The sequence below is a fragment of the Eleutherodactylus coqui genome, chromosome 11, assembly GCF_035609145.1.
Source record: "Eleutherodactylus coqui strain aEleCoq1 chromosome 11, aEleCoq1.hap1, whole genome shotgun sequence".
NCBI lineage: Eukaryota > Metazoa > Chordata > Amphibia > Anura > Eleutherodactylidae > Eleutherodactylus > Eleutherodactylus coqui.
Window position 1 is genome coordinate 116,567,430 of NC_089847.1, and position 12,609 is coordinate 116,580,038.

Genomic DNA, 12,609 nt, shown 5'->3' on the forward strand with positions numbered 1-12,609 from the left:
TTTAGCCAGGCATACCTTAGGTCTGCTCCCTTTCCATACAACTTATATTATATCTCCAGCATCACTATTGGGCAGGCATTTTCCAGACAGCTGAATCCTGGATTTTTTAAAGGGTTCTATCAGGGCCTTTCTCACTTTAGCAGCGTCAAATAGTCTAGCAGAGGATAGCGGACGGAAGAAAAATTGACGCTTTCGAGCTGTGGAGTTGGAGAAAATGTCTACGAATCCCCTGGACAGCTAGGGTCACCAACAAAGCTGTCCTAGGCCGTAACAACCCAGAAGTGTTTCTGGAAGGCAAGATCACAAGGCAAAGATAGACTGACTTTGGACACGTGATGAGGGCGAATTCGCTGGAGTGATGCTACCTGGAATGGTCAGTGATAAAAGGAAGCAGAAGACAAAAGACATGTTGGCCGGACACCATCAAGAAGGACCCAGGAATGGACATCAGGCAAATGAGCTAAATTGGCATCTGCCTCGCTGTTTTTTGTTTGCCTTCCTCTGGATCAACAAGGCGGGGTGCGGGGGGAATGGGGGGTAGAAACATGCTGAACTAGATGGACATTATCTTCATTCAGCCCAACATACTATGTTACTATGTAATTGAAAGCAGTCGTATAGAGTAGAGAAGCATGGAGAGGACTGTCCTACAGAGTATCCAAGAGTTGGACATGACTGAACGGAGAGAATTGGAATAGTCTAGTATCATCTGAAGTGATAACGGATTATCAGGGCTTTGCTGGGGTTAGATCTGATACATACCCTGTTTCCCTGAAAATAAGACATACCCTGAAAATAAGACATTGCATGATTTTCCAGAATTTTTGAGTATGCACAATGATTTTTCAGGCTTTTTGAGGATGCTTGAAATATAAGCCCTACTCCAAAATTAAGCCCTGCTAACAGTTAATTTAAAAAGTCAATTTAAATAGTGTCCAGGCATCTATACATGTAAAAAAGTTAAACCTTTTTGAACAACAATTAATATAAGACTCTGTCTTATTTTCGGGGAAACAGGGTATATCCTAGTAGGCTAGTCCGGCTAGTGGATAAATACACTTAACAGATACCAACCACTTTGGGGCTGATTCATACAAGTGTGTGCTGTCCGAGTCTACAACTGACCAGACTCAGATGAACCAATGAACCATGTGGACAAAATATCACAGCTTGCATTACTCTGATCCAATTTACGGAAGAGCCTTTCCCATTCACATCAATGGGGGAGCAAAGAAAAAGGACAGCACACGTACGGCAATGTGTATGCTTTTTGTGTTTCATGGATCTGTTGCAGAAAAAAGAATTGCCGTCTGTTTCAGATTTTTGCAGAAGTGAAAAATTGATATACAGATCATCTACGGAACGGCACACAAGTAAAAAAAAAAATCGTTTTTTTTTTGCAGATGCAACACATACAAGTTTTTTAAACACTCATGTAAATTTGGCCTATACTATAAATGTGCTCAGAACTTTGCTCGCTTCCTTTCCCCCAATCCTATAAGGGCTTCGACGGATGAGCGCTCGCCGCTACGGAGCATATTTGCGCATGAACGAGTCCAAAGTCCTTTTTTTTCAGTTCAAACACCATGCTATTGCGCGCGCAAAAAAAGGCCAAAAGGTAGGGCATCGTTTACAATATTCCCCCTATAGCGCCCACTGTGCTAAAATAACAAAAGGAGCAGTCCTTACCCATCCTCTGTCGCCGCCATTCAGAGCTGCAGGCCTATGTTGCTCCCAGTCAGGGGTGTAACTATAGAGGGTGCAGGGGATGCGGTTGCACCCGGGCCCAGGATCCTTAGGGGGCCCATAAGGCCTCTCTTCTCCATATAGGGAGCCCAGTACTATGAATAAAGCATTATAGTTGGGGGCCCTGTTACAGGTTTTACATTGGGGCCTAGAAGCTTCAAGTTATGTCTCTGTGCAGCATGGTTTAGGTATGGGTACGGGTACAGAAACAGATAGAGGGGGGGGGGCCCAGCTCACCTATTGCATCAGGGCCCCTGAGCCTTTAGTTACGCCCCTGCTCCCAGTGTTTGTTGTGTGCCCAGCACTGCAACCCCGTCATGGTCCTGGTATTTGTTGTGGAAGATCATGTCACTGGAAGTCTCCTGAATGCTGTAGCCAATCAGAGGCTGTAAAGTCACTGCCCGTTCTCCTGGCATGAGCGCTCACATCCTGGATGCCGAGAGTTCTGAATGTTGACACTACAGCCTCTGATTGGCTGATTTCTGGTGACATCATTTTTCCACATGGCGGGGTTGCAGAGGATGGGTAAGGTCTGCTCCTTTTCAAATTTTAGCACTGTGGGTGCTATAGGGGGAATGGTAGACAACCCCTTTAAACTTTCCCTGTAATACATTCCATTGCGTGGCGGATATTCATCTGCATAGGAATACATGTTGATTGCACCAAAATTGGATAAATATGTGCTTCTTCAGGCCTATGCACCTGTTGTACAACTCTAGCGTGACTCCAAAGCCCTTTGATTAAAGTCACTAGGGCTTATTTACTAATACGGTCTAAAAGTTAGACCATGCAGACGTAGACCAGACATGCGCCAGATTTACTACTTAATGATGAATCTGTTGAGTTTTCAGACTGTCTAGTCTACGTTTAGACCTCCTAAGAGTTGGCTTCATTTACACCAAAAATTGTGCCAAAATTTTGGTGCAATTCATGACAATTTGGTGAATTTATTTTTTTTTTACATAAATGTGGCTGAAGCGTTTAAGACATTTTTCTGGCAGATTTTGCACCAGAAAACTTGTATTTTGAATAGTAAATAAGCCCCATTGTCTGTTCCAACCACTAATTTTGTAATAAGCACTGACCGTTGCTTAGTATGTGTAAGATCCTTCCTTTCCCAGTAGTATGGGTGTAAGTTTTACCAGAAGGGGAGGAAAAAGCTATTTATGGTACAATTATGCAAACCAATGCAAAATATAAGAGATGCAACCTAACAACGTCCAGTTATAGCTATAGGGTGTGTAAAGGGTATAGCTGCAGTTTGACCCTGCCCCTGCCCCTTGACCCTGCCCCTGACCCTTGGCCCTGGACCCGTAGTGCTGATGTGCAATTGGGTATTTCTCTAGTCGTAAAGTGATTTCATTTTATGGAATCCTCATACCTTCTTCTCCCACCTCCACTCATCTCCAGTAGCACCAATGAGCAAAAATGACAGCCGCATACAGTGCTACTCCAAGACCTCACAAAGTGGTTAGCGCTGTTGACTTGCAGCCCTGGGGTCCTGGGTTCAAATCTGACTAAGAACCAAATCTGCATGGAGTTTGTATGTTCTCCCGGAGTTTTCACGAGTTTCCTACTACACTCCAAAAACATACTAATAAGTCAATTTTAAAATGGTGAGCCCCAATGGAGACAGAACCCAATATCAAGTGATGTAAAGTGCTGTGTAATATGGATGTGCCCGATAAGAAAGGGGATTATTATTATGAATCCAAACGGATGTAGAAGAATTCACTTGATTCCAACCATAAAAAACAGCAGTCACAATTAGAGATGAGCGAACGTACTGGTTTAGGGCAATTACTCGATCGAGCATCGCTTTTTTCGAGTAACTGCCTACTCGGGCGAAAGGATTCGGGGGGTGCCGGGGGGCGGAGGGGCGGCGTGGTGGAGCAGGGGGTAGCAGTGGGGAACAGGGGGAGCTCTCTCTCTCCCCCCCCCCCCCCCCCACTCCCCTCTGCAACCCGCCGCTCACCCCCGGCAGCCCCCGAATTTTTTCGCCCGATTAGGCAGTTACTCGAAAAAAGCGATGCTCGATCGAGTAATTGCCCTAATCCAGTACGTTCGCTCATCTCTAGTCACAATGCTTTTCCACTCCAGACTGGACCCTTTGTCAGGTGAATAGGTATTGCAGTATATTGTACAGTTGATCAAACAATCGCTAGTTCAAGTCCTTTATGGGGATTAAAAAAAGAATTTTTGAAATTACCATATTACAAAAAGTATTTAAAGTTAAAAAAAAAATTCCCTATATTCCATATTAAAAATTAAAAAAAATTTGGATAAATGATTGTCAGCCCAAAATGTGTGTATTTAAGTGAAAAAAAAATATTGTACCCAAAGGTATCCATAGACTTTAAAAGGCGGGGGTTGACTTGCGCCACTGCTGCTTTCCACCCACCTTAAGATTTACACATCGTTATTCAAAATGGGCACTAGGGAGTGCAAAAACTACATTTCCCACAATGCCCCATTACCAGTTACTGATGAGCGCGCATTCACCACTGTACAAACTGGGTCATCCTTACACATATTGAAGGCACTGTCCAGTAAAACATAAGAGCATACAGGTCATGACCACTGGATACCAATGGAGTACTAAGGGGGAAGGGGAACCAGTGAAGCAACATCTCTGCAGCTTTGTAAAACAAGTTATAATAATATATTGTAAAATTACATGTTATTGCTTTATAAAGCATGTCATTTTCATTTTGAATTGCTGCAATGCCCCTTTAAGTCCTGCCTTTGGCAGGTCTTAATAGAATGCCTGCTCAAACACACTATGCTTCAATACTAAAGTCGTATATTGTATAGGTAATCAAACAATTGCGAGTTCGAAACCCCTATATGGACTTTCACTTAATTTTTAAACTATTAGAAAAAATATATATTACATTTACAAGTAAAACAACATTTTAAGTAAAAAAAGTAAAAAATTAAATATACTTGGTATTACTGCATTTGTAAAAATTCTAATCTATGTAAATTAACACATTATTCATCCCGCACAGTGAATGTCGTAAGAGAAAGAATACCGTGTTTCCTCGAAAATAAGACAGTGTCTTATATTAATTTTTGTTCAAAAAGGTTTAACTTTTTTACCTGTATAGCTGCCTGGACACTATTTAAATTGACTTTTTTAAATTAACTGTTAGGAGGGCTTAATTTTGGAGTAGGGCTTATATTTCAAGCATCCTCAAAAAGCCTGAAAAATCATTTTGCATCCTCAAAAATTCTGGAAAATCATGCTATATCTTATTTTCAGGGTATGTGTTATTTTCAGGGAAACAGGGTAGATGCCAGAATTGCACACTCTTGGTCACCCCATCTCCCACAAAAAACAAGCCTTCACAAAACCCCATCAACTGAAAAGTAAAGTTACGGCTGTTAAGCATATATAGATTTCATATTGCCGTAATCAAACTGACCCACCAAAAAAGTTGACTTGGTATTATTGCTGCACCATGTATGATATAACACTCCCCCTCCCCCCCCCCCTTATTTTTAAATTGCTACCCACTTGACAATTAAAAAACATGTTTTAGTTACATTATATATGATATGGTACGTTAAACTGTACAATTTAAAAATACAACTCATTCAGCAGAAAAGCCCTGTGTTGACAGAAAACTAAAAAAGTTGTGTTTTTTTTAATGTGGGGATGGGAAAACAAAATTAAAAAAATGGCTCTGTCCTCAAGGGGTTAAATATTATAATAACAGATGCCTATGTTAGCATTATGCATTATTATTATTATGCATAGGCTTAAAGGGGGTCTCTGGCCTTTAAAAAGAAAACTTGCCCTAGGGTAGGGAATGGCATAAAAAATAAAATTGTCTTTAGTCACCCTTCAGGTCCAGCGCCTTCAACTCGGTTCCCTCCATTTGGTGACTGCTGAAACAGGAAGTGATGATGTCATGTTCATTGCTCACATGAGTACTGCAGCCAATGAATATCCTCGGCTGTACTGTCTGCATGCAATCTGCTGGTGCAGTGATTGGCTGCAGCGGTCATGTGAGCGTATCAGGAGAATAAATGTTCAGACTTGACACCTCAGTGCGAAAATGTAATTAATATCTCATGTAGATAACAGCTGCAGCTTGCTACAATGTAGAAACTGTACTGTAACAGGTTACACGTGGACTACACAGCTTTTTAAATTTGCAGTTAAAGGGTTCTGTCATTAACCCTTTCCAATCCACTGCCTGACATCTAAAGACATTATGATTTAAGGCTGTAGAGCTCCGATGTTGGAAGACGTCCGTCGGGGTTCTCTTACTGTATATTGCTAGCCTCTCTGCTGTCGGAGCCTATTCCATGTGTCACTTCATGCAGTACTGGCTTTAGCCAGCATATAGCGCCGTTGTGTAACGGCAGAAAAAGAGTAAGCCCCCTAGGAAAACCAGGATACAAATTGGACTGGAAAGGGTTAAAAAAAAAATAAAATCAATACTTACATATTCCTCCCCGTCAGTCTTCTTACCGCATTTTCTTCTCGCCATTCTTCTCCTGGGTCATGTCACCCCCAGCCAGCGTACATTGCCTGCATTCTCCTTTCTGCAAGTCAATGTACACTATGTCACTAATGACATAGCGTTCACTGCCTAGCAAAGAATGCCGACTCCTATGCCGCGCTATTGCTGAGACTGCGCATGTGCACTGTCTCTCAACAATAGTATATGAACACTCGCGGCGAGACAGCACGAATGCGCAGTCTCGGCAATAGCTCGGCTTTCCCTACTAGGCAGTGAACATTATGTCATTACTGCTGGAAGGAGACTGATGAGAATGGACGCTCTAAAACAGGAAGAAGAGGATCCGGCCGGCTGGAGGTGACCCGGGGGGGACTGGAGGAGCCAGGAGAAGATCTGGTAAGAAGACTGGTGGAGGAAGGGGTAAGTATTGATTTTTTTTTTCCTATTGTCAAAACTAGAGATGAGCGAGCACGCTCGGATAAGGCAGTTACTCGAGCAAGCATCGCTCTTCTCGAGTAACTGCATTCTCGTCCGTGCAGGCTCAGGGGGAAGCGGGTGGGAGCAGGGGGGAGAGTGAGAGAGATCTCTCTCTCTCTCCCCCCCGCTGCCCGCCACTCACCCCTGCTGCCCCCCTGAGCCTGCACGGACGAGAATGCAGTTACTCGAGAAGAGCAATGCTCGCTCGAGTAACTGCCTTATCCGAGCTCGCTCGCTCATCTGTAGTCAAAACCCCTTTAAGCTCTTTCTCATCCAGTAACCATGCTGGACAGGTGCAGGAACCGAGTAGGCCCAATTACAATCAATTGGGTCGGTTCGGCACAGTTTGGTTCCGTTATGAAACGAATCGGTTCTGAATTTAGCCTTGAAGCAATACAGTCTAATCACCGACACAAACCTCTTGGTCGGGTCCAACTTGAGTCACTCAATAATGCATGTGTAGCAAATCATTGATCTAACTGCAATAAGTTCACTGCAAAACTAGAGCATGACTCAAGTCACATGATGCGATTTTAGTATGAGCCAAGTCATACAACTTTTTTTCCTTCCCGCAGAAGTCCATGCAAATGTCATATGACTAATGTGATGATTATGTGATTATTATATCTATGGAGTACAAGAAGTATTGCACAACAGATTTCACAGATGTTGCCCTCAACTGCAAGTCTTGACCTTTGTACCGTTGTGTACTGTGATGTGTAGACCAAGAATTTGTGCAATGGCTCCTGCCTCCTAGGGGAACAAAGTGTACAAACGTTACAAGACTGTCTTGTAAGCACCACATGTATGCAGTGATTCAGTACGTGGTTCTAAGTGACTTGCCGCTCTCCTGAAACGTCTGTTTTAGTAAATAGTTGTAATTCCTTGTGGAAAAAATCTGGAACATCTTTTCCTAGAGCTTCACATTGTGCCGTTTCTCCGGGAAACCTATGAATAAATTGACAAATGATTAGAGATGAGCGAGTATACTCGCTAAGGCACATTACTAGAGCGAGTAGTGCCTTAGCCGAGTATCTCCCCGCTCGTCTCTAAAGATTCGGGGGCCGGTGGGGGGCGGGGGAGATCTCTCTCTCCCTCTCTCCTCCCCCGCTCCCCTTGCAACTCACCTGTCACCCGCGCTGGTCCCCGAATCTTTAGAGAGGAGCCGGGAGATACTCGGCTAAGGCACTACTCGCTCGAGTAATGTACCTTAGCGAGTATACTCGGTCATCTCTACAAATGATCATAACAAGTCCCCCGCTTGGTGGTGCGTGTCCTTATACAGTAGGTCAGGAGCAGTACTGTTTCTCCTTGTGGAGAGCACCAAGTAGGCACAAGGAGATTTATAGACCTTGCAATGCTCCTCTGGGAAATTTAGTATGCAAATGAGAGCTGGTATAATGCCTCTGCAGTGCCACTTACTGGAAGGTGGCTATTTGTCCTACCTCAGTGTACAGCGGGGTTTTCGCAGTCTGTCTGTTCAGGGTTATCTTTTCTTTTTGGGGAAAGCCCTGGCTTGGATTATACCCTTATGGTACTTTTATGAAATATTCTGGCTGTGTTTGTGGAAATTTGGCATTTTTTAGTCTGGCATTTTGTGGAATATGCTTTCTTGGATTTCCACACCAAAATCTACACGGCCAACTGCGCATTTTGATGCGAAATTGCTGGCAAAATTCTGCTACTTTCAATTTTGTACTAAAATCTGTAGTTAGCAGTACAGATTTTGGTGCTGAAAATTCCACAAGAGAAAACTCTGCAACATTGTTGCGGAATATTCCGTTCCGTGTGAAAGCGCCCTGCAGAAGAGTGTTTTTGTGCACATTTTTGCACACGCAAAATCGCTTGTGGAAGCACGATAATAAAAAAACGGATATTTAACATTCTTTCGCTCATGGAAATATATGCAACAAGCTCTATTTTTGCGCGCATTTGCACACCCAAGACACCATAGGAGTCTTTTCCGCAGCAGAGGCGCACAGAACTACACGATTTCGCTGTGTTAATTGATAAAAGATAGGGAAAGGCCGATGTTTTCTCGCACGTAGTAATACCATGCAAGACTCAAGCTAGTGAAAACGAAACCATTGATTTTCTCGCTTGCAAAAAGTGCAAAAACACGGTCATCTGTTTAGGCCCTCACACAAATTAAATACCCAAATTACGCAGGAAATCCACTGTTGTGTAAATATGCAGTGTATTTACGTGACCAAATACGCTATGCTCATGTGCGGCCGCCCTAAGTCATGTTGCAAGGTCTGTTAGAGGGTCAGACATTGGTTTATAGGAAAGCTGCCTTCCAGTAGGTGGCGCTGCAGAGGCGTTATACCATCTCTTATTTCCTTATATAGGAACTTCTCTACTCTCTCTTGGATAGCAGCCTACATTTACTCATAGGGGTTTTCTGACTCACAAGAATAATAGTCATTATGTCCCTAGTTACAAAATACATTATACTTATTGTTAAATTTCATAGCGTTTTTTACACCACTGGTGTTGGGACTAGAGATGAGTGAGCATACTTGCTAAAGGCAATTGCTCGAGCGAGCATTGCCCTTAGCGAGTACCTGCCCACTCGAGAGAAAAAGTTTGGGTGTCGGCGCGGGGGAGCGGTGACTTGCGGCAGTCAGCAGGGATGAGCGGGGGCAGAGAGAGATCTCCCCTCCGTTCCTCCCCGCTCTCCCCCGCAGCTCCCTGCCCGCCGCCGGCACCCAAACCTTTTCTCTCGAGCGGGCAGGTACTCGCTAAGGGCAATGCTCGCTCGAGCGATTGCCCTTGGTGAGTATGCTCGCTCATCACTATTGGGGACCTTTCACATGGGATGGAATTACGCTGCAGAACGCAGTCAACGTAGCAGTTGCGGAATTCCAAACCAAAACCTGCAGGTAGCCTGTGGATTTTGATGCAGAATTTACCATGGCTTGTTGTGCGTCGTGCGGCTTATTGCATCCCGTGTGGAAGGTCCATAGTGTTCCCCTGCAACGCCTTGCTTACAAGATACCAGCACATTGACACGTTGTCCATGGACATGTGATGACATCAGCCAGTATGGTTCATGCATCTTGCATACATGATTATAAAATTCCTTAAAAGGGCCACTCCGGCAAAAACACGTTCCCCCCATCACCTGATTGCCTGTCACACTCTTGAGGTTTCCTCTCTACATTAAAGTCACTTCCATGCAGTGCAGCCTCCTGTCTGATACTTATCAGACACCATCTTCACACTGATCTTTCCCCCTGCTCACTTTGTCTATGCTCTGCTAACACTCTCATGATGCATCAACACAGCATCACATGACTAGCTAGAACCAGTACCATCTCTGCCTGCTGGGAGGACACTGCCATTACTTTCTGTATTTTAAATTCACCCATATAAGCTACAGCCAGGAGGCTGAGTTCTGATCTCCTTAATTATAACTGTGTGACAGGAGCCTCTAATCATCAACAATGACTGTGATAGGAGTTTACAAAATATTCTAAAGTAACTTTATCCTTTAATCATAGTTGTTATTCTCTGCTGAGCCTCATGGGTGGACTCTTTGGAAATTCCGGGTATGGCTGGGGGCGCTTGACTAGTAGGGTCCCACAGTCTCTTAATCGGATACAAGATTAAATGGGTTTTCTGCCCTTTTTTTCAATGAATGACCTATATGACATCAATAGTTTATGAACAAGGGTCCACCGCTTGGGACCCCTGTCCATCAGCTGATTGTACAGTTCTCTGTCCAGTGCAGCAGGCTGGACATCATCAGCAGCAGACAGGGAAGTGGGACTGCCAGCTTCCTTGCCTTTTGAAATCGCTTTTCTTCCACTTTTGGCTTCTCTTATGGTCAGGACTGAATGTGAAGTCTTGACTATGAGAGAAGCAGGAAGGGGAAAAGAAGCATGGCACTCCCATTGGTTTCAGTGGGAGTAAAATCAACCCTCCCACTTCCTGTGCTGACCACTGATGACAACATCCCACCCACTGCACTGACAGTGAGCCAGACGATCAGCTGATGAACAGGGGTTCAGATTGGTCATCAGTTGAAAAAAGGCCAGAAAACCCCTTCAAGGGGTGGCACAGAATGTTAAGGCAGCAGAATGCAGTCCTAAGCTCTTACTCACAACCTGAAGGTTGCGGGTTCAAGTCCCACATGGTTCAGGTAGCCGGCTCAAGGTTGACTCATGCTTCCAAGATTGGTAAAACCAGCTTGCTAGGGGGTATTAAACAAATTACCTGAAAAGCGTAAGTTGGTGCTATACAAATGACAAGTCCCTTCCCTTCCCCTTTAAGTCATATGAGATGAATGCTACTCAAAGGTTAGTTGTGCTACCTCAGCTCTAGTTTATTATGACTATGTTTAGAATGGACCTATGACCAATATGACCATTATTGCTTGGGGGCCCAGATCACACTCATTGGGTCAAATTCGGGGATGCAGAACTTTGCGATTCAGTCCTGAATCTGATATGTAAGGTGCCCTTCACATTCACCCCGGCTTTGCCTGGGGTAGCATATGCAGTATATGTTGTAGGTGCATCCAAGTAAAAGCCTTTCCTTCCTGATACAATTTGTTATATATGGCATTGAGGTATTAGGGTAATTTATAGGAAACCTGACCAGGTCCTTCATATCTAAGTACCAGCCTTGTACATAAACTACCCCTGAAATTCCACAGTGTCCCAGTGTGGCCCTCATCACTGTCTATGCAGGATCTACATAAGTAAAGTATATCTTTACAATAAGTTGATGCCAGGATTTCTTCTTTTTATAGCCAGGATCTGTAGGAAGGATTGGTTGCCCACAAACAGAAAGGACACATTTCCTGTGACGTCCCCACAAAATTTATGCAGTGAAGTGTTACGCATATATGACCAGCTCTCTGCATTGTACACTTCAAATCAGGAACTTGTATTGGAGAAAGAAAGAAAAACTTCATTGTCCGTGGTTGTGTGCATTCTCCACTCGTCACATCCATAGACGGGGGGGTTCACCAAGAATATACTTCTCCTTTGACACTTTGTTGCTTGCAAGGTTGACGAGAGTCAATTTAAAGGGGCAGTAAGTCTAGAAGAAGATCCTGGCTCCTAGGTCTCTAGATGGTGCCAGCTAGCAGGATGGATGGGTTTACTTTGATCACGGTGAGTTGGCTATTCTTTCTATAGGTCTTCTCGAGACATTGGTGGCCTATTCATGGATTTGGCTCTCCAGAAGATACCAGCGTTAAGTATTTGAGGTGTTATATATCGATGGACCTAGGACAGAGGCTGAAAGCTGAAATGTTTGCGAACCCTTTCAGTACAGCATTCATGAAGCTTTAGATCATCGTTGGCTTCTATAGTCTTAGTCAGTAGACTTAAAGGGCTTCCAAACTATGGCAAAAGGTACTCTCTCTAGTGTCCTGCTCAAAATAATCTACAAATGACTCTTTTTTAGTACTTAGTTAAGTGTATTAATAATTTGCTAGGTCTGGTATACTCTATTACTACTCTTCATAAAGGCATGAAGTCTGAGGTGGACATGAGCAATTTATGGAGTCTACATTATTGCTTTACCCGGCTTACAACTTCAAGGCTTTATTACCAGATGTATGCTACTAATCATCTTGTTTTATCAGGCTTAGGATTTCAAAGCTTTATTACCAGATGCATCCTATGAGATTAGTGTTGAGGTGACTGAAGTAGTAGAGCGTTTCTGATCAAACTTTACTAAAAGTTTAGCTTGGCACGAACTCGAACCGAGCTTCTGGCAAAGCTCTACCCGAAACAGGGTTCTGCTGGTTTAGTTCACTCAACACTATCCTGAACACTGATGTATAGCACTGCATAAGAGCCATAAAAGCCAAATATAATACTCTCAGAGTGACTCTTAGACAGTGTTATACACCAGTTTTAGGGGTTTTGGTGAACTTTCGGTTCGGTTTAAA

At 43.7% G+C, this 12,609-nt stretch overlaps 1 protein-coding gene across 4 annotated transcripts in view; it reads left to right on the top strand.

Moving 5' to 3' along the window:
- The window catches only part of SPI1 (Spi-1 proto-oncogene), a 43,347-nt gene that overhangs the window by 12,056 nt on the left and 18,682 nt on the right, over positions 1–12,609 (top strand). For 2 of the 4 annotated variants that reach the window (XM_066583330.1, XM_066583329.1), the window contains exon 1: positions 11,585–11,824. The exons of the other annotated variants lie outside the window; for them this stretch is intronic. In XM_066583330.1, coding sequence (XP_066439427.1) covers positions 11,783–11,824 — 42 coding nt within the window. In that variant the 5' untranslated portion in view covers positions 11,585–11,782. Of the gene's footprint in view, positions 1–11,584; positions 11,825–12,609 lie in introns of those variants that run through there. 4 annotated transcript variants of the gene reach the window in all.